Genomic DNA, 14,636 nt, shown 5'->3' with positions numbered 1-14,636 from the left:
TACAGTAGACCCGAAGTGCATGGTTGTTCTGTGTTCTGTTCGGTTATGATATGTTATGCATGGTATATGTGGTTGCTATTTTGGGGGTATCTCACTAAGCTTTCGGGTTTACAGTTGTGGTTTAATGTTTTTTCAGGTTCTTCAGGAGATCGCGGCAAGGCAAAGGCGTGATCGTACCGCTCCTCATGATTATGTTTTATGAGGTGGTTCTGGGTAGACTCTGATAATAATTGTATTGAAAACCTTTTTGTAATAACATTATGAAAATGGGTTGTTTTTGAAAAGTTAAAATTTGTTGAAATTTTATGGTCGTTACACTCAAAAGGAAGGTGTATTTGTAACATACACATTCGGTTATCGTGTTTTGTTAGTTTAAGAATGAATATTATTAAATAATATATGGTTTTGAGCATTGAGTTCTAACAAGATAGTTTTATGAGATATGAAGTAAAACTATGTTTAGAATCATTCGGGAAGTATTAGAAGTCTTATGAGATTCCAATCAAAAGTCAACTATTGAAATTAACAAAAATATAAAGTTAGAAATAAGTAAAAAATAATGTTATTGAATGTTGTATATTATCTCGTTAGAAACATTTATGCGAAAACCTCATCGAAATCCGAGTTATAACGAAGAAGTTATGACTTATTGAAGATCCACGACAAAACCGACAAAACACTATTTAGCATAAAAAGTGAGTTTTCAATAAACTACTTTTTAGCTTTAGTGATCTAAATGAATATCGTAGTATTCGTTAAACTGAGAATTTTCATAAAAAGAATGTCCAAATCTGAGTTCGTATGAAGAAGTTATGATTTTTCTAAGTTTCAATATAACAGTTAACAGCTAAAAACTCGAAATAAAGATCGAGTGATTTTTAGCCAACTCAACCTAAACGAGAAACGAAGATCTCATCAATAGTAGTATAATGGTAAAAAGACAGACGAAAACGGACGTCAGATGAAGAAGTTATGAAATTTTAACGAATTTTCTGTCCCGGTTTGTTAAAAAATATAATATTAATAATAAAATCAAAATCAAACGACGGAGTCTAAATGAAATTCGTAAAGCACAATTTCACCTACGCGTGCATATATATAACGTCAAAAACGGAGTTTGTTTGTAAGAGTTACGGTAATTTAAAGTTTATGTCACAAATTACGAGGTTGGACTGGAGAAGTACGCCCATCGTACTACAAAGACACGTACCAGCCACCTAGCATCATCGCATCACGGATGCGTGTCCTAATTGCGCCACGTCTGAAACTCAGATACCCATCAGAAGACATGTAGTAACGCGCAACGTAGGAAGGTTCGTTGTGCATACCGAAGTACGCCCAACATAGTTAGCAGTTTCAAATCACTATAAAAGGAATGTAAGGTCTCCGGGTTTATGTTACAAATTCTCTTATTCCTTCACACTTTTGCACCCTCTATTTTCTCTTAAATTACCTTAACACCCCCGAATCCTAGAAAACATCACCGACACTCAAAACAAGTCCCGACGCACCGAAGACCCCAAGAAAATAATATTTTCAAGTTGAAACTCTGCCCGCGCAAGGCCCAGTTTTCAACAAAAATCCCCGATTTCATCAAAGAAAGTCATTTTTAGAGATGAAGTGCTTCCCAAATCAGCATTTTATCATTTGGTTATTTCACGGTGAGTTCAAATTATAGGAACAATTGTATGTTATATGTTATATGTGCAATGTGCTTTCCTATGTTATTATGATAATGAGCTATACCTTTGACCACGAAGTGAATGACTAAGCATCACTTGGGTATTGGTATGTAGCCTTTGACCATGAAGTGAATGAGTAAGCATCACTTTAGCATTGGAAGTATGCTAGATAGGGCTGAAAGCCTATATATTCTAGCAAAATGTTAATTCAGAAATCCTTTATTTTCTGTACCACTTGGGGTGAAGTCTTAATTATGTATATCAAGTTGAATTTGTTGTATCTCATTGATTGTAAATCTTTGAATCAGATCATTTGTTGATATGGAAAGCTTTTCACATGATTCACATATGTCTTTGTTGTTCTTAATTCCTGGTTGCTTCTGTCATATATATATATATATATATATATATATATATATATATATATATATATATATATATATATAGCATAACGTTATATTGTATCTATTTTTGAACTCACTAAGCGTCACTACTTATCCCTCCCAGTGTTTAATTATTGCAGGTAATAAGCATCTAGTATAGACGCATATTGTTGGAAGCTTTAGAATAATTAATGATATTACTTTTGTATTTAGTGATCATGTATGTATAAAATCATAATTTCCTGGGTAGTTGTGTAATATACTAAAACTTAGTCAGTTTGTATCCAGTCTTTTGTAATTAAACTATCATTGTAAAATATGTTTATGAATATGCATGTACCATGTTTTAGAGTAATATGATGTAGTTTTCGAGAGGGGTTCTCTCACATATAGATACAAAAAAAAATGTATAATACCTTTTGATTTTCGAACCTATACCTCATCTCGACATCTAATTTTCAAAACCTCACTCCTAATTTCAATTTGTTTCAGATTTTCGAAGCCTCACTCCCTGTTTGTGATTCACTAATTCACTGGTTTTTAAGATTCGTGAATAAAGAAGTAAGAAGGATTAAGTATGAACTGAAAGCCTCTAATTTGGTGATTACCTTCTGATTTTTGAAGATTATGGGTTTTCTTTTGAATGATCTCTTCTGGATTTAAGAAAAATAAGATCTAATAAAATGTTGTTGTTAGCCATTCCAAAATCGTAATAACTATTAGCAAGAACCAAAGCTTGAATTCCTTTTCCAAAAGAATTTCCGATTGCCGTTGATTTAATTTTTGTTTCCCGTTGCATGTTGTTTCCTTCCTCACTTGATGGATCATAAATTTTGTAACCTAATGAACAATAATTAATGTAAAATATGAATGAACTTTTGGGCCCTAGATTCTACTGCCATGTTAATAAGCACATCTTGAAAACCTATTGGGTCGACCCTATTCATATACATCTACAAAACCCATCTGAACTGTCACTTGAATCACCATTTTCTTCATTTTAGTAATACTTAACGAATCCGATCAAGCCAAAATCCCCGAATGGGACAACTGCAGAGGCACCGGACATCCAAACACCTAGCGACAACAACCTAAGTATAATGCCACTATATCACAATCCCCAAACATGTGTTGTAAATATTCTGTTTCCAACCGGAAAACCATAAATTTTATGTTTCCAACTGGCAAACCAAATATTGAATCGTTGGAACATTTACGGAAGAAAACTAAAACTTAAAATATTGGATATCGACTTGCTTAACCTAATAATTGAAACAGTAGATCGAAATAACCTAATTGCATACTTTTTCTCAATTTTAAAGGCAATTACCTACGTCTAAATGTAAATTGCTTGCATACATTCTGACATTAATTTATGAAGCTGTGAATAAAATGGAAGTGCCAACACTAATTCTAAATGCTAAAAATTCAACTTGAAAGGTAAATTATTGATTTTAAAAGTATATTTTATACTTAAAATAAGTTATTTGTATTTAATTTGCCTATGAATATTAAAATTTCTACTATCTGCAATTTCGAACAAAAAACCCTTTCTCATGAAAACCCCATGTACAGGAATCTTATTGTGTTCTTAAATCATGTCACAAAATCCTAACTATCAATTTTTTTTTAACACGAGAGATAGTAAGTAGCTAGAGAAAAACCATTATAAATAAATGCAAAAAAAAGTTGGGGTTTGAAGACGAGCAATCCAGTTAATTTTAGTTGTACTACTCCTATTGGAAATTCAAGAAAAACGCTATGTCAACATTATTATCAAAAACATTGGTGGGGGATAGGGTTAACACTCGGGGAGTTTGACATATGTTTGTTGGCAATAAACTGGCGTAGTTCCATAGATGACTATGGTTGGGGTGGATCCAACAAGGCAAACAACGTCAATATTTATGGCACAATGTGAGTGCCCTTACAGGTAGATTCTTTTAAAACAACATATTGATATTATTGATAATTAGCTTAAGGAGTTGGTTGGGCCTTCTAAGCTGACCTTAGTGCTGTAAAATTCGGCCAACTCGGGTGACTACTTGGTCGAGTACTCGAAATCGGCCTCTTAATGAGGCAAGTTAAGAAAACTCAGCCAAATAACTCAAAATGGAGCCAACCTCAGTCAAATTCGGCCCAACTGGGTCAAACTTGGTCAACTCGGTCAAGCTAGGTCAAATGGTTAAAATTGACTTAAAAAGAGAAAAAAAATTCTAGGATTTCAATATTAATATGTATATTTTACACTTTATCTAGCATAAAAACCATAAAATTAAAGTAAGATATAAGATAAATGAATTGTATATGTTTTCTTCTCTCATTATCATCTTTAAGATTTTCTTGATTAAATTTTTTACTTTTTTGAACACAGTTTAACATTTAAAGATGTATCTTTTGTATTGATATTTCACATACTTTGTTATAAATTTTAATAAACTTTTTATTTTTCATATATATGATTTCCCTACAATTAGATCTTTTTAAAATACCATATCCGAGTACTCCTCACCTAGGTCGAGTACTCACTACTCCCCAGTCGACCGCACAAGTGTCGTATAGCGATTTCCCCAACATTGGCTGACTCAAAATAAGATTTAAGCTATTCAGAAGCTACGTGAGTTAGACTTGAGGCATCTTGACTTAGCTCAAAAGCTAAGGTCAAGTGTGGTATCGAGGGCGATGCGAACACTATATGATTGGATCAAGGCTGTGCATAACCTTTCTTCGAAGGGTTTTAGTATTTTATCTACGTGTAAAAACAAACTAGGTGAGGCTTGTCTATTTATTTTTTGGGAAGACATTTGGTTAGGATATATGCTTTTAAAACCCCAATTTCCTAAAATTTATGCTCTTGATTTGGATAAACAGGTTACTGTCAGATACAAGATGGAGCCAACTTCTTTTTTCATGTCACTTTAGAGAGAGTAGGGGAAGGGGGGAGTCTCCAATGGCAGGGTCTTTGGGAGCATCTTGATTCAATCATTTTGGCTCCAACAATATATGGGTTTTCGGTGGTGCCAAGTCATTCATTTATTGATGATCATCTGCTTTCTTTTTCCTCTACCCGCACTCATTGGATTCACTTAATTCCTAATTAAAAAATCCATCGTTCGAAAGAAAAAAAAGTTGTAGTACATCACTTCCAAAAGATGAAAACTATATAAGCTAATTAATTAAATTATGTAACTTAACACTTTTTTGTGACCATAAATCTTTTCTTTTTCTTTGCTACTGTTATTAAAAAATTTATACAATTGAATCCTTTTATTGTGCCCAAAGCCCTCAACTTATCTAAATCATATATCGACCTATAAAAACACTATTTAAAATACGATTTTCCGAGGATTAACATCTTAAGGAAACAACACAAAAACATCCTACAATCCCTTCTACAATCAATCTGTTGTGGTACGTCTGAAGCTTTTTTAAGAGTAATGTTGAAACTCTCTACTGAGATTAATCAGTTGGTTTAGTATCCTAGTAGTTGATATCCACTAGCAGTTTGAAAAAAACCCAATTATTTTATTTTATTTTTGTAAAATAACCACTTTGTCTGGAATATATGATTCTCGAGAATTCTCTGGGACACCGGAGTGGGATTTTAGACACTCGTTTCGGAAAAGTATTTTTTTTTTATGTTTATGCGTAAAATGTATTTTATGTTATTTTTTTTCTTTTTCTATAATTTTTGTTTTTTTTTTAAATCTAAATTTCAAATGCAATCTTAAAATCTACAAATAAAAACTAATAAATGCACACATTTAAGGGATTTGTTTTAAGTAATAGTATGTTCAAATGGACTTTGTCCTTGTACCCCAAAAAATATTTGCCAATCGTTTAAGATATGACATAGCCCATGGACCAGTTTTACCCTTTTAAAATATGATTTCTCGAAGATTAACATCTCTAGGAACCAACACAAAAGCATACCACAATCCTATTTACTATCAATATGGTGTGGTATGTATGGGGGGCTTTTTGAGAGTCATGTTGAAACTCTCAACAACGATTGATCCGTTAGTTCGGTACCCGCATTAGTTGATACCCACTAGCAGTTTGTGGATGCGGGCTCACATATCTATAAACCAATCATCATCTTCCAAACAATAGTCGTTTTCCAATGACTATCGTATATAGTTATTTTGAATGTCTTCAAATCCAAAGCGCCCAAAAACCAATGAGTAGTTGATGTATTGATTGGGATGTAAAGCTAGACTAAAGGTTAGAATTAATTAATCATCAAATAAGATTATATTATAAATTACTATTACTTAGGTAATGTAATCCAAACAAAATTATATCGTATCATAATCAACCATGTCACTCTAATCAAATGTATCGGTGTTGAAAGCTGACAACACAATTGTCCACCGAGCATCATCCCGTCTACACTATCAAATATGAGATCCACAATATGATGTGTTGCCAATCAAAAATTTGCACTAAAGTATTGTTATTAGAAGTGTAGTATGTAGTGAGCACATAATTATGTAAATTACATCACATTCCAATGAAACCAGCCTATGTGACTACCCGCATATAAGCGCGTCCAAAAACTCAATCGTCAAAATACTGGTCAAAAAGTAGTTAGAAAGAAACAACAAAGCATCTCGTTCTTTATATAGACTGCGTACAGTAGGTTCTAAAAGACTGTACTATGGTGATGACAGTTGTCGTGCAACACCTTTCATCTTCATCTGTATAAATGGGGACTTATACCATATGGACATAACTTTTTGGTGTAAATAATGCCTAAGCAATGCTACATGCGTTTTGTATTCATCCCACAATATCTCCTTTACAACTAACGATTGAATACATGAAAATGGCTTCTCAATGTCATGATTTAGCTGTTGTTCGAGTGTTCCTAACCTATAACCATGATCCCATAAGTCATTTTAGGTTGTGGTACTATCGTCTTGCATGATAAAGTGCATGTATGGTTAAGTGGTATTTAATTATAAACTATGCAATAACAGGTATAGCATAAAGTTAAATAAAAATTGTATGGGATTGAAATAATTAACAATGTATCTCCACCCATATTTGAGGTAACATCATCTTTAGGTGTCTTATTGATAAGTTTTAGAAGAATGGCTAAAGTAACATCATGCCATGAAAATTGTATGTTATTCACAGACCTCGTTATACAAGTTATTAATAATTCGGTTCTTAATAGTTGATGGTTCAACGTCCGACCATGGTGGGGGCAGCGGGTGAGATGGAACACTTATCCGTGCCTCCTTTTGATGAGGCTCATGGGTAGGGGGAGTGTTTGGGTGATGGTGTTAGGGAAGGTGCCCTGTAAAATTATGTCTTGGGAAAACCATGGAGATCAATCCACTTCATGCTAACTGTCTACCATTCAACACGAATCTTAGTTTTAGTTGACTCCACAAGTCTATTATCCTGCTAATAAAATTATAAAATTATAAATACAAATAGATTATACATATAAAAAAATATTTTAAAATATATAAGTAACCATATGACATCGACTTTTATAAACGGGTTGCACTCAGGCGCATACCAAGGCCTCATTTTCGACTATGCAAAAACTTGAGGGATCACATTCGGTTGTTGGGTACCAAAAAAAGTAATCACAAGAAAACTCTCAAGAATCAATATATGTAAAAATCATGTAATAGAATATTTTATAGTTTGTTTTATTTACTTCTTTTATATAGTTTATTTTAGAATTTTTAGCCATTTTTAATGTTTTTGCATTGCATATTCTATCCATTCTTTTATCTTGGATCGTATCGAGTACTTTCTCTTTTGTATAACGTGTTTTGTAGGTTTTTGGAGTCTCGTTGCAGTTACAGATTAGTTGTTACTGTTGGAATAGTGTCTAAGGTTGCAACTATATTAGGCAAATATTAGACCCGATTGTGCATGGTCCTTTTGGGTTGCCTTCACCATAGCAACTTGGTAGGATGATTTATTATGAGAGAATAGATATTATTAATATATTATGAGAATAATATAAGGAATAATAATATAGTTATTTGATTAATATAAGTCATAAATTTATTAGTATTAATTTGGTGACTTAAAGAGATTAATTAAATAAGAGGGTATAAACTGTCAATTGCTTGATAGTTAAACTTTAGACTGTAAATCCTTATTGATAAAGGATTGGACGATTTCTAGGGCTAGGATAAGCCAAAATCGTCCAAAGGGTTATCATGGAAAGGATATGGATTAACTTAAAGTCTAAGTTATCCAACTAGGTTTTAAGCTGTAACCCTTACGGAGTCTACAAGTATAAATAGACCCTATGGCTGAGGGAATTCGACACATCATCTAAGGTAGAGAACCCATGGCCGAATTTCACCTCTCTCCTCTCTCTCAAATCATCCTCTTTGCTAGTTGGTGTTTGTAAGCCATTAGAGGAGCGACAATTGTGACTCTAGAGCTCCAAGACAACAAGATCAAACAAGAGAATCAAAGGTATGTTTCTAGATCTGATTTTTGTGTTGTTCTTATACCTAATAAGTCATTAGAAGTCTTGGATTCAAAGCATGTTTAATAGAGAAATCTAGATCCAAACATTAGGGTTTGTATGCGCACTTAGGAATGTTCTTATGTACAAAACCCATCAGTGGTATCAAAGCCTTGATTGGTTTATATTAAATTGATGCTTGAATGTTTGAATCATAACTGAAAAATTCGATTTTTATGTTTCTGAGTCATGGACTCGGCGAGTCCCATAATGGACTCGGCGAGTTGGCCTGACTCGGCGAGTCCAGCGTGGGTAATCGGCGAGTCCGAGCGTCTGGATTAGCCAAAAATGGGATTTTTTCATATTTATCTTATTGAAACTTACCTTAATCATATTAGATCAACCCTAATCCGATTTTATGATATATATGACTATATTTTTGATCTAATTGAAGATAATTATCAATTAAGAAAATATTTGATTTCCTTATATGATAATTATTAATCAAATATGGATAATTATGTGATTTAGATTATTTGTTATTTGATCCTTTATGTTTTAAATGTTTAAAACTTGTCCTCAAGTTTTGAAATTTATGTTTTGTGATTAAAAGTTTAATTTAGACAATTTAAATTTCAAACCCTAGAATTTTACAAGTTTAAAATACAACCCTATACTAATATAATATTACAAGATTAATATATATATATATATATATATATATATATATATATATATATATATATATATATATATATATATATATATATATATAACTTAAATGCTAGTCTTACCGTTAGTAGGCCTCATTCACGAAGCCGGTCTATAAGGTGGGTATAAGGTTGCGGCCTATAAAATGACACTTAATGGGTGTACACTCACACCCACTGCTCGCTTGATTGGTGGAGGGTCGTTAGCCGAACGGGTAGGATAGGGCAACCTCATCCTCTCATTAAAAGTATAATAAGAAATACAAAGTAACTACATGTTTTCTTAAAGTTTCCCAATCTTAGTTACTTTAGGAAAAGTGAATTGATGCAATCCCATGAAATTACACTTTGCACCTTGCTAAGAAGTTAGTGGAGCGTGTGTGGTTTACCGACACACTAATTGGTTCTAAGCGAACGTGGCAAAGGGTGATTCATTGTTTATCATAGTTCGATGGAGCATGTGTGGTTTACCAGCACATCGAATAGGTGATCGTTACAATTAAAGCACCATGTGAATTTGCATGGTAATTCACACCCGCTTTGTGATCCTCGGTATCCCAATCATAAACAAGAGGGGCATATCGAGATTTAAGCATGCCATTGAAAAGTTTCAATGAATCTCATCCGAATCTAGGAATTCTCAATACATTCATGGTGGAGAATTAGTGAATCGTCATTCACTTACCTTCAAATTGTTTGCATGTTAGATTACGACATCCCTTTTCTAATGTGTAAATATTGTTGTTGGATCCTAGCCCTAATTTTCTTATTAGGTGAATATTAGGGATTCATATTCTAATCTATCTTTGTCCTTTCTAATTATAGATGTCGAACGCCAACAATGCTGCTATGAGTTCTTTCACTTTGAGGAGCCTTTGTCAAAAGGTCACCTTTGATGGAATGAACTTTAGCGAATGGATAAGATACATTCGCACGATTGCTCGCTATGAGGATAAGGAGTATGTCCTCGATGAGAAGCTCGAGAAAATCAACCCCGAAATTGCTACTCCCGCCGAAATCACCGCTTTCGAAACTCACGAGCGTGATGCAACGAAAGTGCATTGCATCATGATCGCGACTATGAACTCCGAATTCCAAAAGTCCTACGAGGACATGTATCCGTACGAAATGCACCAAGACTTATTGGAGAGATACCATCAAAACGCGAGACAAGAGCGTTATGAGATTTTCACAAACATGATTTCCGCTAAGATGGGTCATGGAGAGTCTCTTACCGTGCACTTGCAAAAGATGCAAAGATATGTCGATCGCCTTTGCAAGTTAAATGTTGACTTTGGGGAAGACTTGGCAATTGACATGGTGCTTCATTCTTTGCCTCCGAGCTACAATCAATTTAGGATGACCTATCACATGAACAAAGAAGAGGTCACCCTAAGCAAAATCCAAGGTCTCTTGAGGGTCGCTGAGAGCAACTTCAAGGACAAGTCTGTTGCACCAACTCCCAATCTACCCGCTGCTCCTGTGTTGGCAATTGGACAAGGAAAGGGAAAGAAGAGGAAGGCTTCGTCAAAGAACCATCGCAAGGTGAAAGCTTGAGATGGTGCCTCTTCTAGTGGGACCAAAGTTGATCCCGCTAAGCCCTGCTCCAAACCGAAGGAGGCAGAGTGCAACCACTACCACAAGATAGGACATTGGAAGAGAAGCTTCCCGGAATACCTACAAGCCATCAAGGAAGGAAAGATCAAGCCATCTTTCGCAGGTATATATACAATTAAATCTAATGATTCCCACAATACTTCTTGGGTTCTTGATACTGGTTGTGGTTACCACATTTTTTCTAATGTGCAGGGACTAAGAAGAAGTAGAGACATGGAGCATGGAAGAATAAATCTAATCATGGGGAACAAAAGATCGTCGCCTGTGACCAAGATTGGAGTGTATTCTTTAGTGCTTAGGAATAGTTTATCTTTAGATTTAAACAATTGTTGCTATTCGCCAGAAATGGCTCGAAACATCATTTCTTTTCATGGTTTGTTTAGACAAGGTTTTAGATTTTCTTTTAATAATGAGAATGGTTCTATTTTAGCTTATCTAAATGTTGTCTTTTACTTTGAAGCTATACCATGTAATGGAATTTATGAAACTGTTATGATTGTTGATAACTTAGGAAATGATGTTTTGTACTTGGATTCTTCCAATAGTATGGATAAGGCATCCTTATGGCATTGTCGTCTTGGACATGTCAACAAGAAACGCATAGCCCAACTCCAAAAGGATGGAGTGTTGGAGTCATCCGACCTTAGGGAAGATGACACATGCGAGTCTTGTTTACTTGGAAAGATGACTAAGGTGCTGTTTGTTTTTCTGAAGCCAAAACGTCTGCAGTCTGCGGACCACATCTGCAAGCCTCTGTAACAGAAGAGGTGGACCAAACGTCTGCAGTCTGCAATAAGAAGATTGTTTGTTTTTTAATGTCTGCAGGCTGTTGAAATAAACTGAATTTTTAATAAAATTATTTTACAAACTTAAAAAGATTTCTCAAAACCAAAAATTTAATAAAATAGTCATATAACATTGGAAATAAAATTCATGCAATAAAATTAGTCATACAATTGTAAAAATTTGGTTTTGCAATAACAATTTCATTTAAAACAATTCAATGCATATTGTGCATCAGCTGATCAGCAATTTCATCTCGTAACCGTGTCATATATTCACGGTCTGCTGCAGTACCATTTGTTGGAATCTCATCTTCATCATGATTAATGGTCACATTGTTATTTCGAAACGAGACATTGGCTTCATCGTATCGTGCAAAATACTCATCACTCAGTCCTTCTCTCCTTATAAAATTATGAAGCGCGAAACATGCCATGAAAATGTTTCTTTGTGTCACAAACGAGAATGGTGCCATCCTCTTCAATATAGGGAAACGTGCTTTCAAAACACCAAAAGCATGCTCAATGACATTCCGAAGTTTAGCATGTCCATGGTTAAATTTTTCTTTATTGGTCAATGCACGTCTTTTACGAAAATCTCCAAGCCAATACCTCACATTACGATAAGGGGCCATAAATCCTCGAGTGTGTGCATACGCGGCATCACAAAGATAATATTTGTTTGTAAAAAAATGCAAAACACTAATCAATTTTGAAACGAAGATAAATTTTTTTTATAAAAAAACAAAAAATTACCTGGTGGTGGAAACGGGAATGAAGCTTGTGGATCAGATACTGCTTCTGATAAAATTCTAGAGTCATGTGCTACCCCTTCCCACCCGGCCACAACAAATGTGAACATCATATTGAAGTCACAAATTGCCAATACATTTTGGTAGCAATCTCCCTTTCCCCTACTTCTATATAAGTCTTGTTTCTTAGCAGGGACAACAGCATGTATCAAAGTTCCATCAAGTGCACCAACCGCTCCTTTGAAAACCCGTCGTAGCCTCCTATTATGTCCTGGAATGTTTGGATTCAGATTAAAAGAATTTGGTACTATAACATCTTGTGCGAAAAGCATCATTTTTTCGAACACTTCATAAAAAGATTTATAAATTGTTTGCTTCGAGTGTTGAAATCTCCGCTTAATAATCACGCAACGTTGATTATGGCCGATCATCATAAAAAACATAGCCATCTTTTCCTCAACCGATACATGTTTGCTGTCCTTTAATAAGTAATGTGCTCTAAAATGAGCACATAGTCGTACAAATGAGTCGCGGGACATGCGTAACACTTCAACACATTGTAAACGATTACGATGTAATAACTCCAATGTGTATTCATGTCCCGTCATTTCCGAATCATTATCCCGCAATCGTTTCACACCCCTCTTCCAAAAATAATGGATGTATAGGTACATAAGAATTACAAGAAGTAACTTTTGATCGTGATCCATTATGAACCTAAAAACAACAAAGTAGAACTTTAAAAAACATTAAATTAATCATATTTCAAGTAGCAAAAAAAACGCTACATAAATCATATTTCAAGTAGCAAAAACACATTAGATAAAACATATTACATGTAGCAAAAACACATTAGATAAAACATATTCCAAGTAGCAAAATAACAAAAAATAGTTTCAACAAAGACAAAAAGACCTAACAAAATAGTTCAAATAGAAGCAAAAGGACCTAATATATAGTTTCAACACAATAAAAATCATCGGACAATCTTTCCGTCCTTCAAAACTCCTAAACTTGTACCCGTCATCTCAAGCCATCCTCGTAATATCTCGGGAACATCGGGAAAATGCATCCACATCTCTCTCATGTTCATAGTCCCACCAAAAATATGATATGCAACAAAGCGTAAAGGCTCTGTAGGGCCTAACTGTAGCACCTCTAATTTCTCTAAACATTGAGGAATTGTATACCCTTTAGTCAAACTTTGTAGAGCTTTTTTCATTTCAAATGCTAAATCGTCAGCAGTAACAGAAGTTCCATCCGGTGAAGAAGCAGACGGTGAGGTACTAGGAGCTTTAGGAGTTGAGGGTTTAGCCCTTTTGTTGGGGTAACCGGATGGTGAAGCAGCAGAAGGTGAAGCATCAGATGGTGAAGCAGCAGAAGGTGGTTACTCATGAAAAGTCTCACTAGCATGATGAGAAGTGTCATCACCATTATCATCTAATGCAAGAAAAGGGGTGGCGGTAATCTGAAGTGGTGGAAGACGACAAGAGGATGCTCCAGCTACTGAAGATGATTGGGTTGAGTAACTCCTAAAATTACCGGTGGCACTATTTCCATCAAAAAGACGAGCACAAATATCTGGAAAAGGCAGTGGCATTGTTTTCAACGAAGCAGCCTTTGGATGCCCCTAAACCCAAATATAACAAAAAATAGTGTAAGAATATTTGGCAACTTCAAACGTAAATGTTTAAAAGTGTTTGTTTGAGATTGTACCTTCTTAAAACCATCCCACTCCTCGACTGTTAAGTTAAAAGTGTTTGTTTGGGAATTGTATATATTACCAATTTTGTTTTTTAAATATACCCATCTTGTGTATTTGGCTTTCAGATTGTCATATGCATTTTTCATTTGTTTTTGACTCAAGTCAATGCCAAATTTTTCCTTAAGAACTCTTCCAAGCCTTATCCATGAATCTTTCTGCAAACTCAATCCTTTTCTACCAACACTCTCTACTTCTTCAATACAAGTATCCACTAAGCATTTTAATTGCTCATTGGTCCATTGATGTTTATCTCCCATTTCTAATAACCAATATAGCATTCACAATAAACAGTCAACAACTAACGCTTTTCAACAACAATTTTTAGCACATTCAACAACAATTTGAAACAACAATAAGTATTTTCAGCCTCCTATTTCCACAAAAAAAAATTTAGCATATTCAGGCAAACAACAAACAACAATCTAACAGCAATCTTAGCAAAAAAAAAAAAAAACAATCAAACAACAATTTCAACAAATTAGAATTTTCATCAAGAC

At 34.4% G+C, this 14,636-nt stretch overlaps 1 protein-coding gene across 1 annotated transcript; it reads right to left on the bottom strand.

Annotated features, from left to right (window-relative positions):
* Positions 1-13,761: 13,761 nt before the first annotated feature.
* LOC145046127 (L10-interacting MYB domain-containing protein-like) lies at positions 13,762-14,396 on the bottom strand. Its single transcript, XM_078994409.1, has 2 exons — positions 14,091-14,396; positions 13,762-14,004 (listed from the first exon to the last, which is right to left on the bottom strand). Exons 1-2 carry the CDS (start codon positions 14,394-14,396, stop codon positions 13,762-13,764), a joined length of 549 nt encoding a protein of 182 aa, XP_078850535.1.
* Positions 14,397-14,636: the final 240 nt, after the last annotated feature.

The sequence above is a fragment of the Lactuca saligna genome, chromosome 5, assembly GCF_052625555.1.
Source record: "Lactuca saligna cultivar CGN05327 chromosome 5, ASM5262555v1, whole genome shotgun sequence".
Lineage (NCBI taxonomy): Eukaryota > Viridiplantae > Streptophyta > Magnoliopsida > Asterales > Asteraceae > Lactuca > Lactuca saligna.
This window is presented reverse-complemented; position numbering and strand designations above follow the sequence as displayed.

Coding starts and splice junctions, on each gene's coding strand:
- LOC145046127 (XM_078994409.1), bottom strand. CDS start 14,396: ATGGGAGATAAACATCAATGGACCAATGAGCAATTAAAATGCTTAGTG. Junction 14,005..14,090: donor AGTGGGATGGTTTTAAGAAG/GTACAATCTCAA, acceptor ATTTGGGTTTAG/GGGCATCCAAAGGCTGCTTC.